General features: G+C 40.5%; 2 protein-coding genes and 1 long non-coding RNA gene across 3 annotated transcripts; 1 reads left to right on the top strand and 2 right to left on the bottom strand.

The window, feature by feature from the left end:
- Positions 1-436: 436 nt before the first annotated feature.
- Positions 437-2,048, bottom strand: LOC129349017 (uncharacterized). Its single transcript, XR_008601811.1, has 2 exons — positions 1,119-2,048; positions 437-1,043 (listed from the first exon to the last, which is right to left on the bottom strand). It is a non-coding gene; the product is annotated as an uncharacterized LOC129349017 (long non-coding RNA).
- A 569-nt stretch (positions 2,049-2,617) lies between these two features.
- On the top strand, positions 2,618-9,727 carry tbc1d20 (TBC1 domain family, member 20). Its single transcript, XM_023281845.3, has 8 exons — positions 2,618-3,072; positions 3,282-3,467; positions 4,932-5,012; positions 5,516-5,702; positions 5,805-5,906; positions 6,465-6,606; positions 7,078-7,256; positions 7,479-9,727. Exons 1-8 carry the CDS (start codon positions 3,021-3,023, stop codon positions 7,741-7,743), a joined length of 1,194 nt encoding a protein of 397 aa, XP_023137613.1. The 5' UTR covers positions 2,618-3,020; the 3' UTR covers positions 7,744-9,727.
- Positions 9,728-10,635: 908 nt separating this feature from the next.
- On the bottom strand, positions 10,636-18,477 carry rbck1 (RanBP-type and C3HC4-type zinc finger containing 1). The gene is made up of 12 exons (XM_023281844.3): positions 18,161-18,477; positions 17,633-17,777; positions 17,179-17,275; positions 15,450-15,648; positions 14,788-14,942; positions 14,509-14,682; positions 13,948-14,108; positions 13,220-13,316; positions 12,247-12,426; positions 12,070-12,168; positions 11,414-11,557; positions 10,636-11,306 (listed from the first exon to the last, which is right to left on the bottom strand). Exons 1-12 carry the CDS (start codon positions 18,186-18,188, stop codon positions 11,226-11,228), a joined length of 1,560 nt encoding a protein of 519 aa, XP_023137612.2. The 5' UTR covers positions 18,189-18,477; the 3' UTR covers positions 10,636-11,225.
- Positions 18,478-19,092: the final 615 nt, after the last annotated feature.

Consider the following 19,092-nt stretch of genomic DNA (forward strand, 5'->3'; position numbering starts at 1 on the left):
TATTCATAAATATTGATCAAAATCACCCACAAGGCAACAGTTATTGAAAAGTATAGCTCAGGCGATGGATACAAGTCTCTGAATATCCCTTCGAGTACAGTTAAAGCCATCATATAGAAACACATTGTATATGACATGCAGAAATCTGCCGAGAGCAGGTTGTCCTCAAAAACCGACTAACTAGGACAGACTAGTGAAGGAGGCCACCAAGACACCTATGATTCTTCTGAAGGAGTTAAAAGTTTCAACAGCTGAGATGGGAGAGACTGTACATACAACAACTGTTAATCATTCTTCACCAGTCAAAGGTTTTTGGACAATTTGAAAGCCATCGTTGAAAAACATTTGTTAAATCTCAAGAGTTCTGCAGAAGGCATGTGGCTGTTACGGCGGGTGCAGAGGCTCAAGAGCAGGGAAATGACAGCAGACGAGTGACTCAATTTAAACAAGATTTTATTGTACAACAGCTAGACCAAAAACAACTACAACCAGAACTATTTTACCAGAAAGGGAAGTAACTTAGAAGACGCAGTAAACATAACAAAACAAGACTTTCTAGAGGGAAGGTGTAAACACTATATACAGAATAGTTAACCCACCTTTGATAACTCCAAGCAGAAAAACTACAAAACTTTAACTACTAAACCTAGTTCACACAAATCACCCAAACTTTAATCCCAGAATCCCACTAAACAAGCAGGAACAACAACTATACAAAACAACAATGCTCTATTCTCTGATGCTGCTAGAACGAGAACTTAGCTGAATAGTCTCTCTTTGGTATGAAGTCAGAACCAACGATTCTTGTCCTAGGTGTTCGGCAGCCAACAGTTGGAATCCTAGGCTGCAGGTAAGTGGACTGCGACGGTGGTTCCAGCTCCCAGTGGAATGGCGTTCCTGTAGTGGCGTGGCAGCAGCCAAAGTCCTCCTTAGCCTCTTGAGACTCCTTGGAGAAAGCCCCAGTCCTCGTAGAGCCAGGAAGCCTCAGCCAGGTGGCTTTCCAACCAGAAGAGACGGTAAACAGAAGCAGGCAGGAGTCAATACTGCACAGAGAGAACAGGATTAGATGCAGAACTAGGAAACGCAGTGGCTCAGACAGATCTAGTTGCAACACTAACTGTTAGGAGACGGTTCGGCACCAACTGACAAGAGGAGTCACTCTTTATAGTGAGCCCAGCCAGCCTGATGAGCGACTCCCACCTGCACCCGATCAGCTGATTGGTAATCAGCCACACCTGCTGCCCACCACTGCCACACACCTAGAGACAGAAAAAACAGACTGGAGGAGGAGAGAGCACTGCCACCTAATCACAGCCTCTGGCTGTGACTGTGACAGTGGCAGACTCTGAAGTCAACTTGAGGGGAGATTCTTTGGTCTGAGATCAAATTGAACCTTTTGATCATCAGACTAGATGATAAATCTGGCAGGAACCAGACACTGCACATTATCACAAACATACCATCCCCATTGTGAAGCATGGTGGTGGAAGCATCATGATGTTGGAACTACTACTTATCAGCAACAGGCCTTGGAAGTGCTGTAAAGGTAGCAGGTAAACCTAATACAGCAAAGTATAAGGAAATCCTAGGGGGCAACCTGATGCAGTCTGCAAGAGAAGTGACACCTTTGTTTTCAAGCAAGACACTGATCTGAAAGTATCCAGCTAAAGCTTCACTAAATGGCCTAAAGACAATAAAATAAGGCGAACACTCTGAAGCGGACAAGTCAGAATCCAGACCTTAATCGAACTGAGAATTTGTGGCAGGACTTGAAAAGCGCTTTTCACTCATGATCCCTGTGTGATCTGACAGTTTCGCAAAGACGAGAGGACTCAGAATGGCTTATCTATTAAATGTTGGACAAACTGGAATACTTTACCTATAGCTATCAGAGAAATTTCCACTTTTGTCAGTTTTAAGAGACAGTATAAGACATGGCTGACTGACAATCAAACGTTTGAACATTGAGGAATTCAGGCACTTTAAATTCAGGCTCTTTAACTATATGCACTTTATGAGAGGCTATGCCTAGAAAGCATTTTTCTACAGGTTTGTGAGTCTCTCTCTCTCTCTCTATATATATATACACACACACACACACACACACACACACACACACACACATATATATATGTTATATATGTATATGTATATATATATATATATATATATATATATATATATATATATATATGTTTGTCCAACATTTAATAGATAAGCCATTCTGAGTCCTCTCGTCTTTGCGAAACTGTCAGATCACACAGGGATCATGAGTGAAAAGCGCTTTTCAAGTCCTGCCACAAATTCTCAGTTCGATTAAGGTCTGGATTCTGACTTGTCCGCTTCAGAGTGTTCGCCTTATTTTATTGTCTTTAGGCCATTTAGTGAAGCTTTAGCTGGATACTTTCAGATCAGTGTCTTGCTTGAAAACAAAGGTGTCACTTCTCTATATATATATATACTCACAAACCTGTAAACATGCACATATTTATTTTACAGTGAAGATGTAGCATCAGTATTGCACGTACATTGAAAAAAATGTAGTATTAGTATTGGTAGGGCCATATTGATAAAGTCAGGAAGCGTGACGCCTCCTCTTGGTGACCTCCTATCATCTTGACTCTACGTCATCACTCCGTCTGAGCAGGGAGGCTAATGCTGCTGTATCCTCGGTCGCTTCCGCCGATGTAAACATGTAGACGTTTCCTTGGTGTAACCGCTCTACCACCAGGCTGTGTTTTTCCTTGTCAACCGGTTCGTCAGTGGTCCCAGTAACGATGGCTGTGCCGCTGAAAATAGCCGTTTCGGAACCAGGGCAGCGCTGTGTTAGCTTGTTAACTAGCTAACACTGAATGGCTAACTAACTATCGGGCCGTGTTTGTGTGAGGCTGGCCTTGCTAATTAGACAGCTAGCTAGCTTTACCTTGGAAGCCACGAACGGCTACATTGGAGTTGGCCAAACAAAAAGGGGAATGGCAGCTATTATCTAACGAGGACGCACTAAGAAGTGGAGAAACACAATGATGAGATCCAGAAATGTCGGTGCTTCGTCGCCAGTGAATGGAAAGCAAGGTAACGGTTGCTAAGTGTCATGTGAACTGTCTTCTGCCTTGTTACTTTCTTGATGCTTGAACAGTAAAGACGGTCTCCAGATTTAACTTTTAATGACAATACCACGTCTAATCCGGCCTTTATACCGCCTTTAAGTGTGTTCGCTGCATGTATTGCAAGATTAAAGTCAACAGAGACAAAGTAGCTAAACACCGTATTACCTGTCTCAGACTGGGACACCAGAAGGAAGAGGAAAATTGCGGACATCACGCAGGCCCTCAGTGTGAGTCCGGTGGATGTGGCAACTCTGAGGAGGATGGCTATCAGTGAAGGAGGACTGCTGACTGATGAGATACGCTGCCAGGTCTGGCCCAGGCTTCTCAACGTCCCCCCGGACGTCTTGGATCAAGAGCCAGGTATGATGTTGGCTACTTGTGTCTGTTTTTACTTACATATGCTTACACTGACAACAATGCAGGCCACATAGTCAGTTGAATTCAGTTTTATACATATAGGGCCAACTCGCAACATAAGTCATCTCACTTCACATAGTAAGATGAGATTTTACCCAAAATGACCCACGGTGTCTCAGACTCTTTAAATTTTCTGGAAAGTTCCTAAGAGAGCTTTATTCTTGAATTTAACATTTGACAGTATGTGAATTGTTGTCCCCATGACATCACTTCATGAAAACTTGCTCAATCTAAAATGCGTTTCAACGCATGTCACAATTGTAATCCTTTAATATCATGTCCAAGATCACATTTAAGCTGTCCTTACCACATTCTTTACCTAAATTGAAATATAACCAGATTAGAAAAAAATGGTGTCACGTTGGGCCTTCAACCTAAAAACTGTTGCAGAAAATACTATGTGACATATTTGTCAAAATAAGAAAAATGGCAATGGTTTGCTCAAATAATTATGCTCAAACTGTTAATTTGCATCAATGTATTTTTCTATGGTTCATTTGAAAGCACATTTACACAAATATAATCAAAGAAAAAAATGATAGCTATCTTTTAACAGAAAAAAAACTCAAACAGAATCAGGAGGGTGATCATCTGCCTCGACTGGTTAGTGTGAAAGTAAAGGACAGCAGGGAGAAAACAGACAAAAGCAAACAACATTGGTAATGCTGGTTAGGCCAGTAACCGCAGATCAGCAATGTGTAGCTCCGGACCCACAGATAACTGCAGAGAGGACAAATCAAACTGGAGGACAGAGGAGACACAAGGTTTGTGATGTGCAATGGTGTTCGATAAATAGCAGGTGTGTGGAGTAGAGGGGAGGTGCTCACTGCATCATGGGAAATTCCCCAGCAGTGTGGGCCCAAAGCAAAATAACAAGGGAGTGGTTCAGTGTCATCTAAGGCCAGTCCTAACAATAGGATTTATAAAACAGAAACATTTTAAGCCTAATCTTAAAAGTAGAAACACTGTTTCTGTTCCCAACCCAAACTGGGTGCTGGTTTGACAGCTCAGGAGATAACTGAAGGTTATTCTGCTTTCAGTAATTATTTGAACCACAAATAAGCTTGCACACTGAGAACAAAATGCTCTATTGGCACAAAATCGTACCGTAAGGTCCTTAAGATTTGAAAGAGTTTGACGATTAAGTGGTTTGTATTTTAACCAGAAGGATTTAAAATTCTAGCCACTGAAGAGAAGCTAACATGGAAGAAATATGATCTCTGTTGCCAGTTTCTGCCAGAACTCCGGCTGCAGCATTTTGGATCAGCTGGCGGTTTTTCATATCTAGCGCATGCAATTACACATCATGTCCTTTTCCCACAATGCAGGACACATTTTATCACACAGTGTTAGCAGGTGCAAGCTCTCCCACTTACAGCATTTACTGATGTAACATGTCTTGTGCAGAAACAGTAGAGCGGGAAAATAACAAGGACTACAACCAGGTGTTGTTGGACGTCCAGCGCTCACTGCGGAGGTTCCCACCTGGTGAGTAGAATCCATTTCTGCTCAACAAACTGTCACGAATGTCAATATTGCAGTTGCATTATTTTGAAAAGTGTTCATAATATTTTGGTGTCAATAGACAGGGCAAAATACCCACTACAACCATTTATTTATTATTCTACAGATCAGTATAATCTGAAAACAGCTCTGTCACTATTTGCTGTTCTGGTGACTTTTGATTCTAGATAACTTTGCTAACAAACAGAATTACTCAAGTGCTCTTTAAGCTTGTAGCCTTGTCTTCCACTCTGCGCTGCTGAAACCTCTGCCAGCTATTACACTAGTACTAATACTCAGATTCTTAGATTAGGATCTGTTGCTGTAATACTTTTCTCAAAGGAAAACTGCTTTTTTGGAAGGAGGAAAATGTTGACACCGTGGTGATTTCTGCCCATTCTCATTGAAGTTTGTGGGGCTCTTGATGGAGTATCATACTCAAAGCTGACATAAGCTAACTGTATTTTATTTTGGGTGGACTTGTGCAGGTATGCCAGACGAGCAGAGAGAGGGTCTTCAGGAAGAGCTAATTGACATCATCCTCAGAGTTCTGAAACGTAACCCACAGCTGCACTACTACCAAGGATACCATGATATTGTTGTCACCTTCTTATTGGTCCTGGGAGAGCGCCTAGCGACTGCTCTAGTGGAGAAGCTATCCACACATCACCTCAGGTGCCTACATTAGATACAGTTGAAGCAGGCCTCATTTGGTTGTGCTTCGAAGAAAAGTCTCACTGTTGTGCACTAAAAACACGCTATCTGTTTCATCCTCAGGGACTTCATGGATCCCACCATGGACAACACAAAACACATTCTTAACTATTTGATGCCCATCATTGAAAGGGTCAACCCTGAAGTGCATGACTTCATGGAACAGTAAGTGTCTATAGCATTTTTTCCCAGCAGTTTAGTTAGCTCCAGGAAATGAAGAATACTTATGTTAGTAGCTTTTCTTATTAGACAGACATAACATTGTATTTACAGAAATAAAAATGTCTCAGCTCTGATCACATTTTCGAAATGGAATTCTGTAATTCCTGGTACATGCACCCTCATTTAACATTATCATGCATATCATCTACTGTTGCTACACACATACGGCATTGTATCTTTTTTTTTTTTTTTTAAGAGCAAAGGTTAATGCTGTGTCTCAGTTTGCTCACATGATAATAAAGTGAGGGAGTGAAGAGTGACTGCTTTTGCAGCACACTGATCCTATTATGACAGCTCAAGTGCTGACACAGGTCCTTAAATCCTGGACTTACAGGGCTAACATGACAGTTGGCCTTCATGTCTGACTTTCAGTTTTTGATCCTATAATATTCTCATGGTAGGTGCTATATACAGTGCCTAAAGTGGATCATTTACAAAACATAAATTTTTTGTGTGTTGTAAAGCTTGTGAGTTGACGTCATCTGTCTGATTGATTCTAAGGGCAGAGGTGGGGACCGTCTTTGCTCTCAGCTGGCTGATCACCTGGTTTGGCCATGTCCTGTCAGACTTCCGCCATGTCGTACGGTTGTATGACTTCTTCCTGGCCTGCCATCCACTGATGCCCATCTACTTTGCTGCTGTGGTGAGTTTTTTTGTAATCCCCACTCCTCCTTAGCTGAGGCACATATTTAGAACTTCAGGTTTAATTTACAGCCCATGAATTATGTTATTGAAATCAAGCATTAAGCATTTCCAAATTCTTAAACATCTATGTGAGTTTCCTTTTTTTACTTGTGAGCCCGAAGCTTTGAGTAACTTGTACAGGTTTGTCACCGCTTAGAAGCGTGTGTGACATCATGAGAATATAATGTGTAGTATTATGTCAGTGAGAGTTATGTGAAAACAAATTGTAGTTTGCTAGAATGCAGTGATGTCATGATATCAACTGCATTCAGAAAGCTGATGGTTGAATGTTGACTTGATTGCCCTTTATGATACGGAGCTGATAAATTGATCTCTTCCTGTATGATTATATCACTGCAGCTGTGTAAAACCCTGAGGTTAGATAAGGTTTATAAGACTAATGTGTCTTTATATCTTATTTGTGTTACAGATCGTGCTGTACAGAGAGGAGGAGGTGTTGGATTGTGAATGTGATATGGCCATGGTTCATCACCTCCTGTCTCAGATTCCCCAGGATCTGCCATATGAGACACTGATCAGCCGGGCAGGAGACCTCTTTGTCCAGTTTCCTCCCTCTGAACTTGCAAGAGAAGCTGTCTCGCATGAAAGGTACTAAAATTTTTAGAGTTAGCACATGTAAGCACATTACCTTTACTGATACTACTTGCCTCAGTGGTATGAATTGTATTATTCTGCTACTACATACTCTCACTAACTATTGTTATACGCAGTGATTTGCCTTTTAACAAACCCAATTCTTTGCCTTTCTATAACTCTATCACTTTCTGTCTCTTTTTCTCTCAATCTGTATCTGTCTGTTAACGTCATAAGCACGGCAGCCTCTACCTTTAAAGACTTTGACCTTGCGTCCACTCAACAACGACCAGACTCAGTTCTCCGTCGTCGACGCAAACAAAAACAGGCTGCGCTGGAGAGCTCAGCAGTGAACTCTGTGGTGACGGTGGCCCAACCGTCAGCAGCCAGGCGGTTTGTTCGATTGGCAGTCATGGGTCTGACGGTGGCTTTAGGGGCAGCGGCTCTGGCTGTGGTCAATACTGCTCTGGAGTGGGCCCCTAAACTGGACTTATTTCCTTGAACTGCTTCTCTTTTACCCCTACACTGCTTGACTGAAAGAAGCTGGCAGGTCTGTTTCCAAGAACCATTTAGCCAACTAAACCACAAACCAGAGTCTGCAACACCATTTGGAACATACTCTATAAACTGAACCACTTAACGCTCCTCTTTCATCTTGTTGGATGTGTCTAAACATCCCACTCTTCTTAGGGCTTGTAAGGCCACTGCTGTGGGGCCTTTTTATGATACCTGAAGAGTGTGCACCAGTGTAACAGCTGCTGGTATTCTGAAATGAAGAATCCTTCCGGTTACAATGAAGAGACTATTTCTAAACACTATTATGGATGGTGTCATCATTAAAGTTAATTTATATTTCATATTAGGATAATCTGATTATGAGTTATGCTCACTGAGATTATGCTGAAAGCTTGGTGGACTCACAACACTTGAAACTGCTGCCAATTTTGAAAGCTGGAGTGAATGTACAAGTGCGTGCGAGCGTGTGTGTCGTCGCAACCCATTCGTTGTCTATTTGATACCCGGACTGAGACCAAATAGAGGATTAATAGAATCCTCTCTTTGTATAATTTACTGTTTCTTAATTTTGAGGTATGTAAGTAATTGTATAGCAACATGACACACAGGCACTTTTAGGGTCACCATCTTTAGGTAATTTTGTCCTCTATCTGAAATAGGTTTTTTTTTTGTCATGTAAAAAAATACAGATTTGTCTTTGGGATCCATATCACCAGGTGTCACCTTTGACATACATTTGGTTGTGGCTCGTGGCTGGGGTCAGTTATCTGTTGGTACAAAATTCCGAAATGCAATTGGTGTTAATGAAGTAAATGTAATATAGCCTACTTGAGACTTATTTTTGTATGTCCAAATGTAAATCTAAGGATTAGCCCCTGTGATAGCATACAGTTTACACAGTCCAGAAAACGAACAATCAACCATATCAGAACGGTTTATCGAGAGCTCTCGAATTCCTTAAATGTTTGGTCTCACAACCTTGAAATGTGTCTGTGTTTCGTTGCCCCGAACGGCTATTTTCTGTGTTAGTTTTTCTGGAGTAGATGGTCAGATCTCTCCTTATAAACTATCAGAAGTGGAATAAGTAAGTAAAATCAAGCGTATACCTAGTGTTTGGATAGGCACAGTGGCGTGTCTGATTTGCACTGACTGCATTAGTTTTTTTTTTACTTTACCATTTGTTTGATAGGTGCTTTGCTCACTACTACTGAAAGGGTGCCGAAAAAAAGGGCCTAAACCTGCAGAATAATGCTGTATAGTATTTTTGTTTTAAACATGACTTCTGCTTTATTTGAGCACATGCCATTTAGTAAATTGGATGAGCAGCATTTGCATTTCTGACGCAGTCCAATGCATTTTAATGGATCAGTAATTTTCATTCAATCACATATTTCAATAGAGGCTTTGATAGGTTTCAGTGATTTGGCACTCAACCAAACACCCTAGTCTTTACAGAAACTACACAGCTTAGTTACAGTTTGTCAGAGAACATCGAGAGCGTCTTTTTAAGATGGTGAATTTGGATTGTCTGTGATCTTTATTATGTATTCTCACAATTACTGACTTGAGTTCTAGGTCACCTACACAAGACTTCTCAGTTAAGTTGAAGTTGTCAAAGTGATGTTGAGATGCTGTTTTTGCTGCGGTATATTCCAAACTGAACACTATTCCTGCATTAAGAGTGATTTAGTTTAATGCCTTTACAGTGAACCCCTGATTCTGCTGGTAAAGGATCTATGAACTGATCAAACTGAAGGTGACCTGGCACATGCCCAGATATGCTCTTAGGTTCCTGAGAGCATAGTTGTTCAGTATTGTAATGCACCACATGTCCGCACTCAGTGGTATTCATTTATTGTCATTGCACTAAATGATTTATCTGCCTTTTATGTTTATTTTGTTATAACAAAACTGTCATACTAATGTAAAGTTGTACAAGAGAATGCTAATAAACTAGTGAAAATGTTGAATGTATTTGTTGGGTCTCTATATTTAGCTACAAAGAGTATATTGACCATTGTGGACCTCTCAAATTCAGTTTTTACAGTAAAGCTCAACACCAAGTTAGCTTTTTCATCCTAAACCATATTTTATCAGGCTTAACCCAGCAGCTTCAGTTAATCCCAGTACTTTGACATCATTGTTACGATAATGCCAAGATATTATGCTTTGAGGTTCCAGTTTAACCAAATTAAGGCGTATCACTTCCAAAAAAACATGCACAGTTCAAACAAAATACGACTATTATTATAAGCCATATTTTAATGTTAATGCGAACCTCAAGTGAAGTCTTTACACAGCAGAACTGTCAGAATCTAATGCTTCATCAGGCTCAGTCTGGCATTATACATATATAGATTTTCATTTTGGATTCAAAGAAGAGCAACTTGAATGTTGAGAGTCCATATTTTAAAGGTGTGCTTCCTTACTGAAGACAATTTGACAAAGATGGTTTAAAACGGATGTTTCAAATAGTGGTAAAGCCCAACAAGCCTCATAGACACAAGGCATAAACAAAATATCCTGCATTTGTGATGGTATACTTGAGCCTGTAATTCCTGAGGAATAAACATTGAAGAACTACGGAGAAAGAATTAAATAAAATACAGCATCATTAATTGTTCACCATACTATGGTTATCCCTAATACTTAAAGGCATTTGGGTGTCCGAGCAACCCGGTTTGCATTATGTACACATTCAATGTAAACGTTTAAAACATAAAACATCCTTCACCACAGTCTGCTTAGTCGACTGAAAGAAAATCCATTGCTTACAAATCCCACAACAGATCAACAATTATGTCACTTGCTAAGCAAAAACTCAAAGTTACAACTTCGAAAAAAATCTTCATGGTCAGTTTGGTTTGGAAGACATCTGTAACTGTAAGCATTCATTTGTCTTTAATTTTGTTTCATAGTGATGAGTTGTAAAATAAATTATTAATTCATGAAAATTATTGTAGATAATTAGTTGTAGGTCTCCTTTACAGGAAAGCCCTTTGGAGCTGATAACTGTGGAGTGACACTTTTACATGTTGGTGCATTTGTTCTGATCAAAGTTCTGACTTTCAAAGTTCTGATCCAAATTCAAGCATCACAATCTTATTGCATCAAACTGAACTGTGATTAAATCAGTATCCAGAGGTCAGACTGTTCTTAAGCATTAATTCATACAACAACAACAACAAAAAAAAAAAATATATATATATATATATATATATACACGTTTAGAGGAGATAGCTGGCAGTTTGTACTGCTTATGTAAGGTTTATCTGTGGTTGCAGAAGAAAGATATACTTCAGCAGCAGCACAACTTAGCATTGTCAGCATACCACTGAAATCAAGGCCGAAATAAATCAATAGAACACATTAATGTATGCAGTACTAAGCCACAGAGGTAAGCACCAGAAGAGTTTACCCAGATAGTGCATGTCCTTACAGCAGCATGTGTTGTTTAGTGTGCTGCGCTCAGTGGCAATTTTGGCAGTTGGGATGACAAGGCTTGTTATTGACTCGACATCTGCAGCCTCCTGATATGTCACCATTGCCCTGTGAAGGTAAAAGGAGAAATAAAAGAAGAGTCAGATGCATATACAGATACATGCTACAGCAACTTTCCTGAACACTGAAATATCCATATATGAATACACATTTACATTTGGTCCCCATCGAGCTTGTTTGGTGACCCAACAGATTTCTGTCCTGCACATCAAACAGCAGATCCAATCGCAGCCATCTTTTTTCTGGACAATGACGTCACACCGTGGACACTTCATGGCCTCCCCATTCTGTAGCATGCTCTGAGGGAAATACAACAAAAACAGCATGAATTTAAACAGTAGCCACAGAGAGAAAAATACAAAAAGTACTCATCAGTGCTGAATAGAACTTAGATGCAATTCTGAGATTTAGATTTTTAAAAAGTGTGCAAAAACAATCAAAATGAAATGGTTACACAACACTAACACGAAAAGCACTCAGAGAGCGCAATACTCCACCAAGGCTGCTCAGTTGTTGTATCTTTTCCGATGGCTGAAATCTTGAAAAACATAACTCCGCCGTGCCTTGGTAAGTAATAATTCTGCTGACTCAAAACGAACCTTAATATGTTAAAATTATTTGGCAAACCTTGAAACATATTCTCAACAATAAGGGAGCGCTTTTTTTCAAATGCAAAACTGTAGTAAAAGTGTTTCTCAATCCACACCTAATATAAAACCAGCATTGAGTACATATGTGCTCATTGTTTAACATCCTCCAAAACAGATTTTGACTATCTGGGTAACCACACAGGGTTTTAAAGCTGACCCACCTCTAACATCTGCTTCGTTTTCTGAGCCGCTTCGTCGTTCTGTGCACGGATGCGCAGGTCATCCTGGTAATCCTTACAATTCATGTCTTTGTGGATGGCCTGAAAAGATACACAATGTAATTACAAAAGAAGAAACAAAACCTTCATGGGTTAATTTAATAAACGCCATAAAGCTACCCTGCAGAGGATGCAGTTGGTTTCATCACAGAGTTCACAGTTGAACTCGTTGACTTCATCCTCGTAGATGCACCACCCTCGACAGTTGGCAGTCTGACAGTGGAAGCTGTGCTCCGAGCGACTTTCTGCAATGCTGAGACGCAACTCCAGGAAGCGCTGGTGCTCCTCTTCTGTGAGCAGCTGCACCCAGGGTCATACCATAAATACCAGAGAGACAAAGGTAGAAGTTACGTAATGTAACGGCTGTCACATTTACATGAGAGAAATGAGGTCATGTTGTCTGCTATTTTTTAGAGTGTGTTTTGTTGGAGATGGTGATGAATGAGTATATAACATGGAGCACTGACATTTGATTAAATGTCCAAAGCCTAATATGTTGTACAGTGAAGAGACAAACATACAACCAGCCCTGTTTGAGATGCTATGTACTAATACACAATGACTGGATCAAATAGGTCTTTACATCTGAGCATTTCTCCCTACCCAAGATTGCTACTGCAAGAACAAACTGTTCACTTACTGTCAAATACTTCCCATAACTTCACTTGTGCAGCTGTTCGTAGATAATAAGCATTATTCACTTCATCTGTGAGTGAGTGGAATTTTTTAGTTTATTGCTGTTAGTTCAACTTCACTGACCTACTGCAGAATAATAATTTAATGCCTTTTTACAACTTCTTACATTTTATAGACAGGTTTGAAGCAGAATAAAATATGAATTATTATAATATAATAATATTGTTTTATCAGGTTGACCAAACACTGTAGACACACACACAAAGACCTATATATCACATTAGACCTCAAAGGCTAACATGGTTAATATAAATGTAACTCTTTTCACACTTGCAACACTCAACTACGTGGTTTATAAATTCATATTATGATTTATTACTTTAAAATTATATCACAAACGTAGCTTTTTTACGATGCATTGGAATGTTTTTACATTTTTCTCCTATATTCCACTCACCTCTTTGATCTCTCGGTCCAACAGTTTGCTATCGCATTCCTCAGGACAGGACACTTCAGCATCTTGACTGTTTATAATTGTCCCTTTTAGACAGTCTCTGAACAAGGACACATAAATAAAACCAACAATGCATAAATGCTCATTTCCCAAACACTGGCAAACATTATGAAACATAACATTTCTGAACACATGCTTGATCCTCTTTAAAAAAAAAAAAGTCCCTAGCAATAACAACAGATACTCACAAATAACACAGTTCAGTTCAGTTTCATACAAAAAAAACCAAACAAACACAGCAGTCAAGTGAAAAACATATTCTACATGTATTACAGTTTTAAATCAACAAATCTGTATGAGAATCCAAGTCAGTTTGGTTGAGGTGGACAAATGCAACAAAATGTTGCTTTTCTCAAACACAGCCAGAGCTAAAGGGCAGCTCTGGTCTCATATTTAAATTGAATGTTTACTAGATTACTGGTTAAACAAAAGCAGCTGTGTTCAATTACATAACAATTATGAAAATTCTGAAATGTGTAAAGTGTTCTCCTTGAATGTCGCGCCATCCAAAACAAAAGCAGCAGCACCATCGAGAAGAATTCTATTATAAGCTTAGCTGTAGCAGCTGTATCAATTACATCTGATGCACATTTTCACTGGGTTTGTGAACAGAACGTTAACGTGAACGCTCTCAAGTATAGAAGTTTAAAAAGGCTGCAAAGCTCTCAAACCTGCAGAAGGTGTGCAGACACTCCCTGAGCACGATGCCCTCGTCTGGCTGCAGGGGAGAGAAGCAAATGGGACAATCTGTCTCTGTGGTGTTGAGGATGAGGTTCTGGTCATCTGTCGCCAACAAGTACATGTAGTTCCTCTCTCGTTCCTCCAGCTGAGCCTTTGTTCCAGAGTATGACAGGGGTACACAGACAATAGAGAGATTCAGATTACAAACTGCATGACTCATCACGAATGTCATCACCCCTGTTTCCAGGAAATAGAAAGTGAAACAGCTGAGAAGTGTTGTTGTCAGCTCTACAGAACCACCAAGATTTTTTAAAAATCAACTCTTTGGTTAACTAAAGTGACAACAACTGCCTCTGCACAGTTTATTAGTTTAAGTTTTAGAAGTGAAAACTGTCCAACTCCAGGTAGCTGCTAGCTGTGCTGTGTTGTAGGCCTACTGCTAATGGTTCTCACACAACAACCATATGTTTTAATGAGCCTGCATGATCAGCGTGGGCTCAAATACAGACATAGATTGGAGAACAGGCTAAAAGGATTTCAGGAATCCTTACCTGTTCATACTGCATCATTGCCAGCTGCTCCTGCTGCATTCGTTGAGCCTCCTCCTGGTCCGGCTGGTAGATTTCAGGTATCTGGTAATCCTCTGGCCGTTCCTGTCCACACATCTCGCAGCCAGGACGAGTTGGCTTGTTCACATACGTACACATGGTGCAGGACCAACCGACCTACACACACAAACACAGATGTATGGTATGATTGCACGCTATTCTGTATGGACATGTTTACAGGCTCAGCCGCTCTGCAGAGATAATGTTTCGGTATGTTCTGACCTGAGGTTTAGGAGGCACAGCTGGTTTGGTAATGATCGGGATTTTAGGGGGAACAGGAGGAGGGGTCTCTTGAATCTCCGGAGGAGGAGCTGTCTTCTCACCAACACCTCCACCTCTGGGAAAAAGCTGCATCCCCTGCATCGACTCCATGATACCTGAGAAGAGATGAACATTCTGTAAAACATCAGTGTGATCACATGACTTGCTTTATCCACTGGTGGATGATGAGAGAAAAACAACCACCAAACTCTAGTACTGTATACTTAATACTAACCAAAATGTGTCAAATACCAAACACTATCAGATAGCAAAGGTTTGCAGTGTGACTGGATCATTTCTTTGGTTTGCCTATTTAATATTTGATCAGACTTTAACTAATTCAAGCATTGAGCAAGTAGTGCAATTGCTACCAGTAACTCTAAGGTATAAAATCACCATTGATGCCCATATCACTTGTCACTTTAGGTTTGTCCATGACTGTGCATACTGTAAGTAATTTGTGCAAATATGCATGCTCAATACAAGGAGACCATCAATCACTTTGCGCTTGGCCAGTTTTAGCGGACATTTGCCGACTTCACTGACAGACGACTTTAAAGGATCAAGTGGCAGTGAAATTAGCTGTTATTTGCAACGTTGATCTGCATGTCAGCACTATTCACCATCTATACGTTGCTGCTCCTGGTCCAGCTTTTCTTGATGCCGTGTGAGATGAGCAGCGTGTGCGGAGAGGATGAAGAGGAAAGCCTGGTCCCCGTTCTGACGAATACCGTGGCTGTATAACGTCTCCTGGTCCTGAGCGAGCCGCTTCCCGATCACCCAGCGCTGCAGCAACGGGTGGAAACCAAAGTCATGGCTGATCTGGGAATGAAAGACAGACAACAATCCGATGAAAATTAATTTCAACTGTTTCAGAGAATTAATAGGCATGACTCAGTTCAGTTCAGGGTATTACAGGTTGGTAGGATATTGTTCAAGCTGTAGGAGGCAGACATCCAGAAAAGTCAAAAAGTAATAATTTAGAAAGGTTTCTTATGCCTATTTTCATGGATGATCTCCCAAACATTACCAAAACAACCACTACAACAATGTAGAAGCTAAGCAATGTACTGCTGTAAGCAGTAAAATAGATTTTAGGAAACTAAATAAAGTTCAGTTCAAGTGTAAACTGGACTTCAATATTTTCACCATTTTACCTTGCTGTCAGGGGGGATCTAAAATTATATCACTTTCTTGAAATCAGCCAGACTTCTTTTGCCAAGAACTGCCACTTTAACTCATGGAACGTATGATTTGCTGGTCTAGTAATGCCTCGATCGGTTAACTTGTTTGTGGTATTGTGCGGCTTTGGTGTTGGTTTGGATCTGCATTTACTTATTAAAACACCAAACAAGCTAATTAACCGGTTGAGGAACTGATAAACCTGCAACTTCAGTGTTCTGGAAGGTAAAATTACTGTATATTATGCAAACTCCTGGCCTATGAATTGCGATCGACTAAGGGTAATAATCTGACTAAGAATAAATACCTTGGGCGCCCTGGTAGCTCAACTGGTAGCTCAACTGGTTGAGTGGGCAACCCATAAAAAGAGGCTATAGTCCCAGACGTAGTGGCCATGGGTTCGAGTCTGACCCACAGCCATTTGCTCCCTCACTCTTCTCTCTGTTTCCTGCCTCTCTATGCCCTATATTATAAGTCCAAAAGATAACTTAAAAGAATAAGTACCATATTCAACCCCTCTTTAAAAAACCCAAAATATATTGGTATATTAAACTCAATTTATTGTCTGACTCCACCTTCCTATTCATGAGTTCTTTGTAGTGTATACAGTTGTTGCCAAAGGTTAAATACAAGCTTTTTTGCAGGATTTTCCACCACCTGAGGCTTTCGACCATCTGAAAGGAGGTGCACGTAGGAATTCCCTCCATCTAAAAAGACCTGTGATTTCCCAAGTCTCTCATCACAAATGAGATATTCTAAAGTCTGAGAACAGTTTCTAAAGGAGGTAAAAATATACACTACTGTTCAAAAGTTTGGGGTCACACACATTTTCATATTTTCTATGGAAACTCACACTTTAATCCATGTGCTAACATAATTGCACAAGGGTTTTCTAATCATCAATGAGCCTTTCACCACCATTAGCTAACACAATGTACCATTAGAACACAGGAGTGATGGTTGCTGGAAATGTTCCTCTGTAGCCCTATGGAGATATTCCATTAAAAATCAGCTGTTTCCAGCTAAAATACTCATTTACCACATTAGCAATGTCTAGATTTTAAAAAAATAAGGACATCTCTAACTTTTGAACAGTAGTGTAAATGTCACTGCCTTCACTAGCTTTAAATTACTAAAAAGAACGATTAGAGTCTGCCTCCCCATCAGTACCTTGTCTTTCAGTTGTGCGATTGTCATGCCGGCAGAAACCACCACAGTCACCGGGATGTAAGCATCTGACTGAGCATCCTCCACTCCAACCCTTAAACTGTTGCACAAGAAACAACAGATAAATATACAGTCAAGCCCACAATTATTAATACCCCTCACAAATTTGACTTAAAGTTTGTTTTGTTTTTTTTTTCATTGGAAATGATACAGGTGTTTCCCCCTCTCTCTCTACCTCTTCTGTCCCTCTCAACCCGCCGGCCAGCTGGCAGATGTGTCCCCCCCATATAAAGAGCCGGTTCTGCTCAACGTTTCTTCCCGTTAAAAAGGAGTTTTTTTCTTGCCACTGTCACCTTAGGGCTTGCTCTGGGGGTTCAGGCATATGGGTTCTGCAACAAGGTTTACTCTTTAGGGAACATTTGTCTAAATCAGGAGAGTCACACATGCCTACACACACCTTATGGAGTCCTGACAGTAGACCTGACTGCTGATGCTTACGGTCACCGGAACACAGAGATCAGAGAGACGTTCACACAGTTTAACTGCCTCCTGACGGTCTCCACTGTTCAGGGCTTCAGTCAGAGAGAGGGCAAGCTCCTCCGCTGCACACAGAGCAAAGGAAAACTCAACATCCCCACATGACTTATTACCAGCACATTTAATTCCTATCTAATGATGTTTGCTACCAGTGGATGGCACTGTTTTGTCTTTGTGGTCACTTCCTGTAACACACCAAGAATGGTCAAAGGAAAAGTAAGAGTAAAAAGAGTGACCTTTAATTTGAAAGGACTTATTATTACATTACGACTGATCAAAGCAACAGCCAGAGTTTAATAATAGAAATTAGAAAAAGAAATCAAAGATCAACACTGACACTCACACACTCAAAAAAAGAGGGAAAAAACAGCACATGGGTGGACTGATATGAGTAACTGACGTGAAATGAGGTTCAATCCATCACAACAAACTGAGCTGAGCTGCTCACCCTCCTTCAGGTCCACTTTAGAAGCCATGATCACACCTGGAACGACAGGTAACACGGGATGTGTCGCATTTGTGAGCAGACAGAGCTGTCCGTAAAAGAATCCACATCCAACCCAGCCGCCTCCAGCAGACACTTCCTGTCTTCCACTTTACGGTAACAAATGCTGCTTTTAGATCCAGTAAGGAGAAGTAGATCACAGCAGTGAGAAGGTTAAACTTCGGTTTTGTTTCTCTGCAGCGTCGAGTGTGGCTTGTGAGCAGCCGGCAGGTGGAATGGAAAGTGAAACTGACCCAAGTTCAGGAAGACTGAATTTTAAAGGATCGTCCAGGAGCTGCTCTGCTCCGCCCCTCGTCTCACTGCCTTTAAAGTCTCTGCTTTAGGAAGCTGATTTTATAGCATCAGTGTGCAGATAAACAAAGTACGTCTGGTTATTCATGCTGTTATTTATTTTTCTTTCTTTAAATTTAGCCCACTGCAGACAGCAGGCCTGCAATTCTTTATTTTTTCTTTATTGCTCTTCAGTTATAAGTGTACCTTTTCAGGGTGAAAAGGACTACAAGTGCAAACACTGATACAGGAAAGCCATTTTGATGGAATAAAATAATGTTTTAAAGTCCAGTTGAGTGACTCCTAATATCCAGCAGGTGGCAGTGTCTGTCAAAAGTTGCTCCAGTAGAGTTTCAAAGTTCAAATTATTCAGTTTTTACAACTTTAAGCCCCTGAACACAAAGCCCCTCCTGTCACATTTTTTACTCACTTTGGACTCATTTTTCCACTGCAATATAGAGTCCTGTATCTCTGTGGAAACAGGATAAAAGTAGAGATAACTCATATTGGGCAGTAGAACAAAGCTGTGATGCCACAAATTACAAAACAAACACAAAAAAGAAATGAAATCTGAATTTCTTTGATTATTTATTTTGCATAAACAT

This window comes from Amphiprion ocellaris, chromosome 5, assembly GCF_022539595.1.
Source record: "Amphiprion ocellaris isolate individual 3 ecotype Okinawa chromosome 5, ASM2253959v1, whole genome shotgun sequence".
Classification (NCBI taxonomy): domain Eukaryota; kingdom Metazoa; phylum Chordata; class Actinopteri; family Pomacentridae; genus Amphiprion; species Amphiprion ocellaris.

What these genes read in the sequence shown, in the direction of transcription:
- rbck1 (XM_023281844.3), bottom strand. Translation starts at nt 18,188, where the DNA reads ATGGCTTCTAAAGTGGACCTGAAGGAGG. An exon ending in GGAGCAGCAACGTATAGATG is followed by an intron (nt 14,943 to 15,449) that starts GTGAATAGTGCT and finishes ATCTCTTCTCAG; the next exon opens with GTATCATGGAGTCGATGCAG. An exon ending in TGTCTGCACACCTTCTGCAG is followed by an intron (nt 13,317 to 13,947) that starts GTTTGAGAGCTT and finishes GTCCTTGTTCAG; the next exon opens with AGACTGTCTAAAAGGGACAA.
- tbc1d20 (XM_023281845.3), top strand. Translation starts at nt 3,021, where the DNA reads ATGATGAGATCCAGAAATGTCGGTGCTTCGTCGCCAGTGAATGGAAAG. An exon ending in GCCAGTGAATGGAAAGCAAG is followed by an intron (nt 3,073 to 3,281) that starts GTAACGGTTGCT and finishes TACCTGTCTCAG; the next exon opens with ACTGGGACACCAGAAGGAAG. An exon ending in GTGCATGACTTCATGGAACA is followed by an intron (nt 5,907 to 6,464) that starts GTAAGTGTCTAT and finishes ATTGATTCTAAG; the next exon opens with GGCAGAGGTGGGGACCGTCT.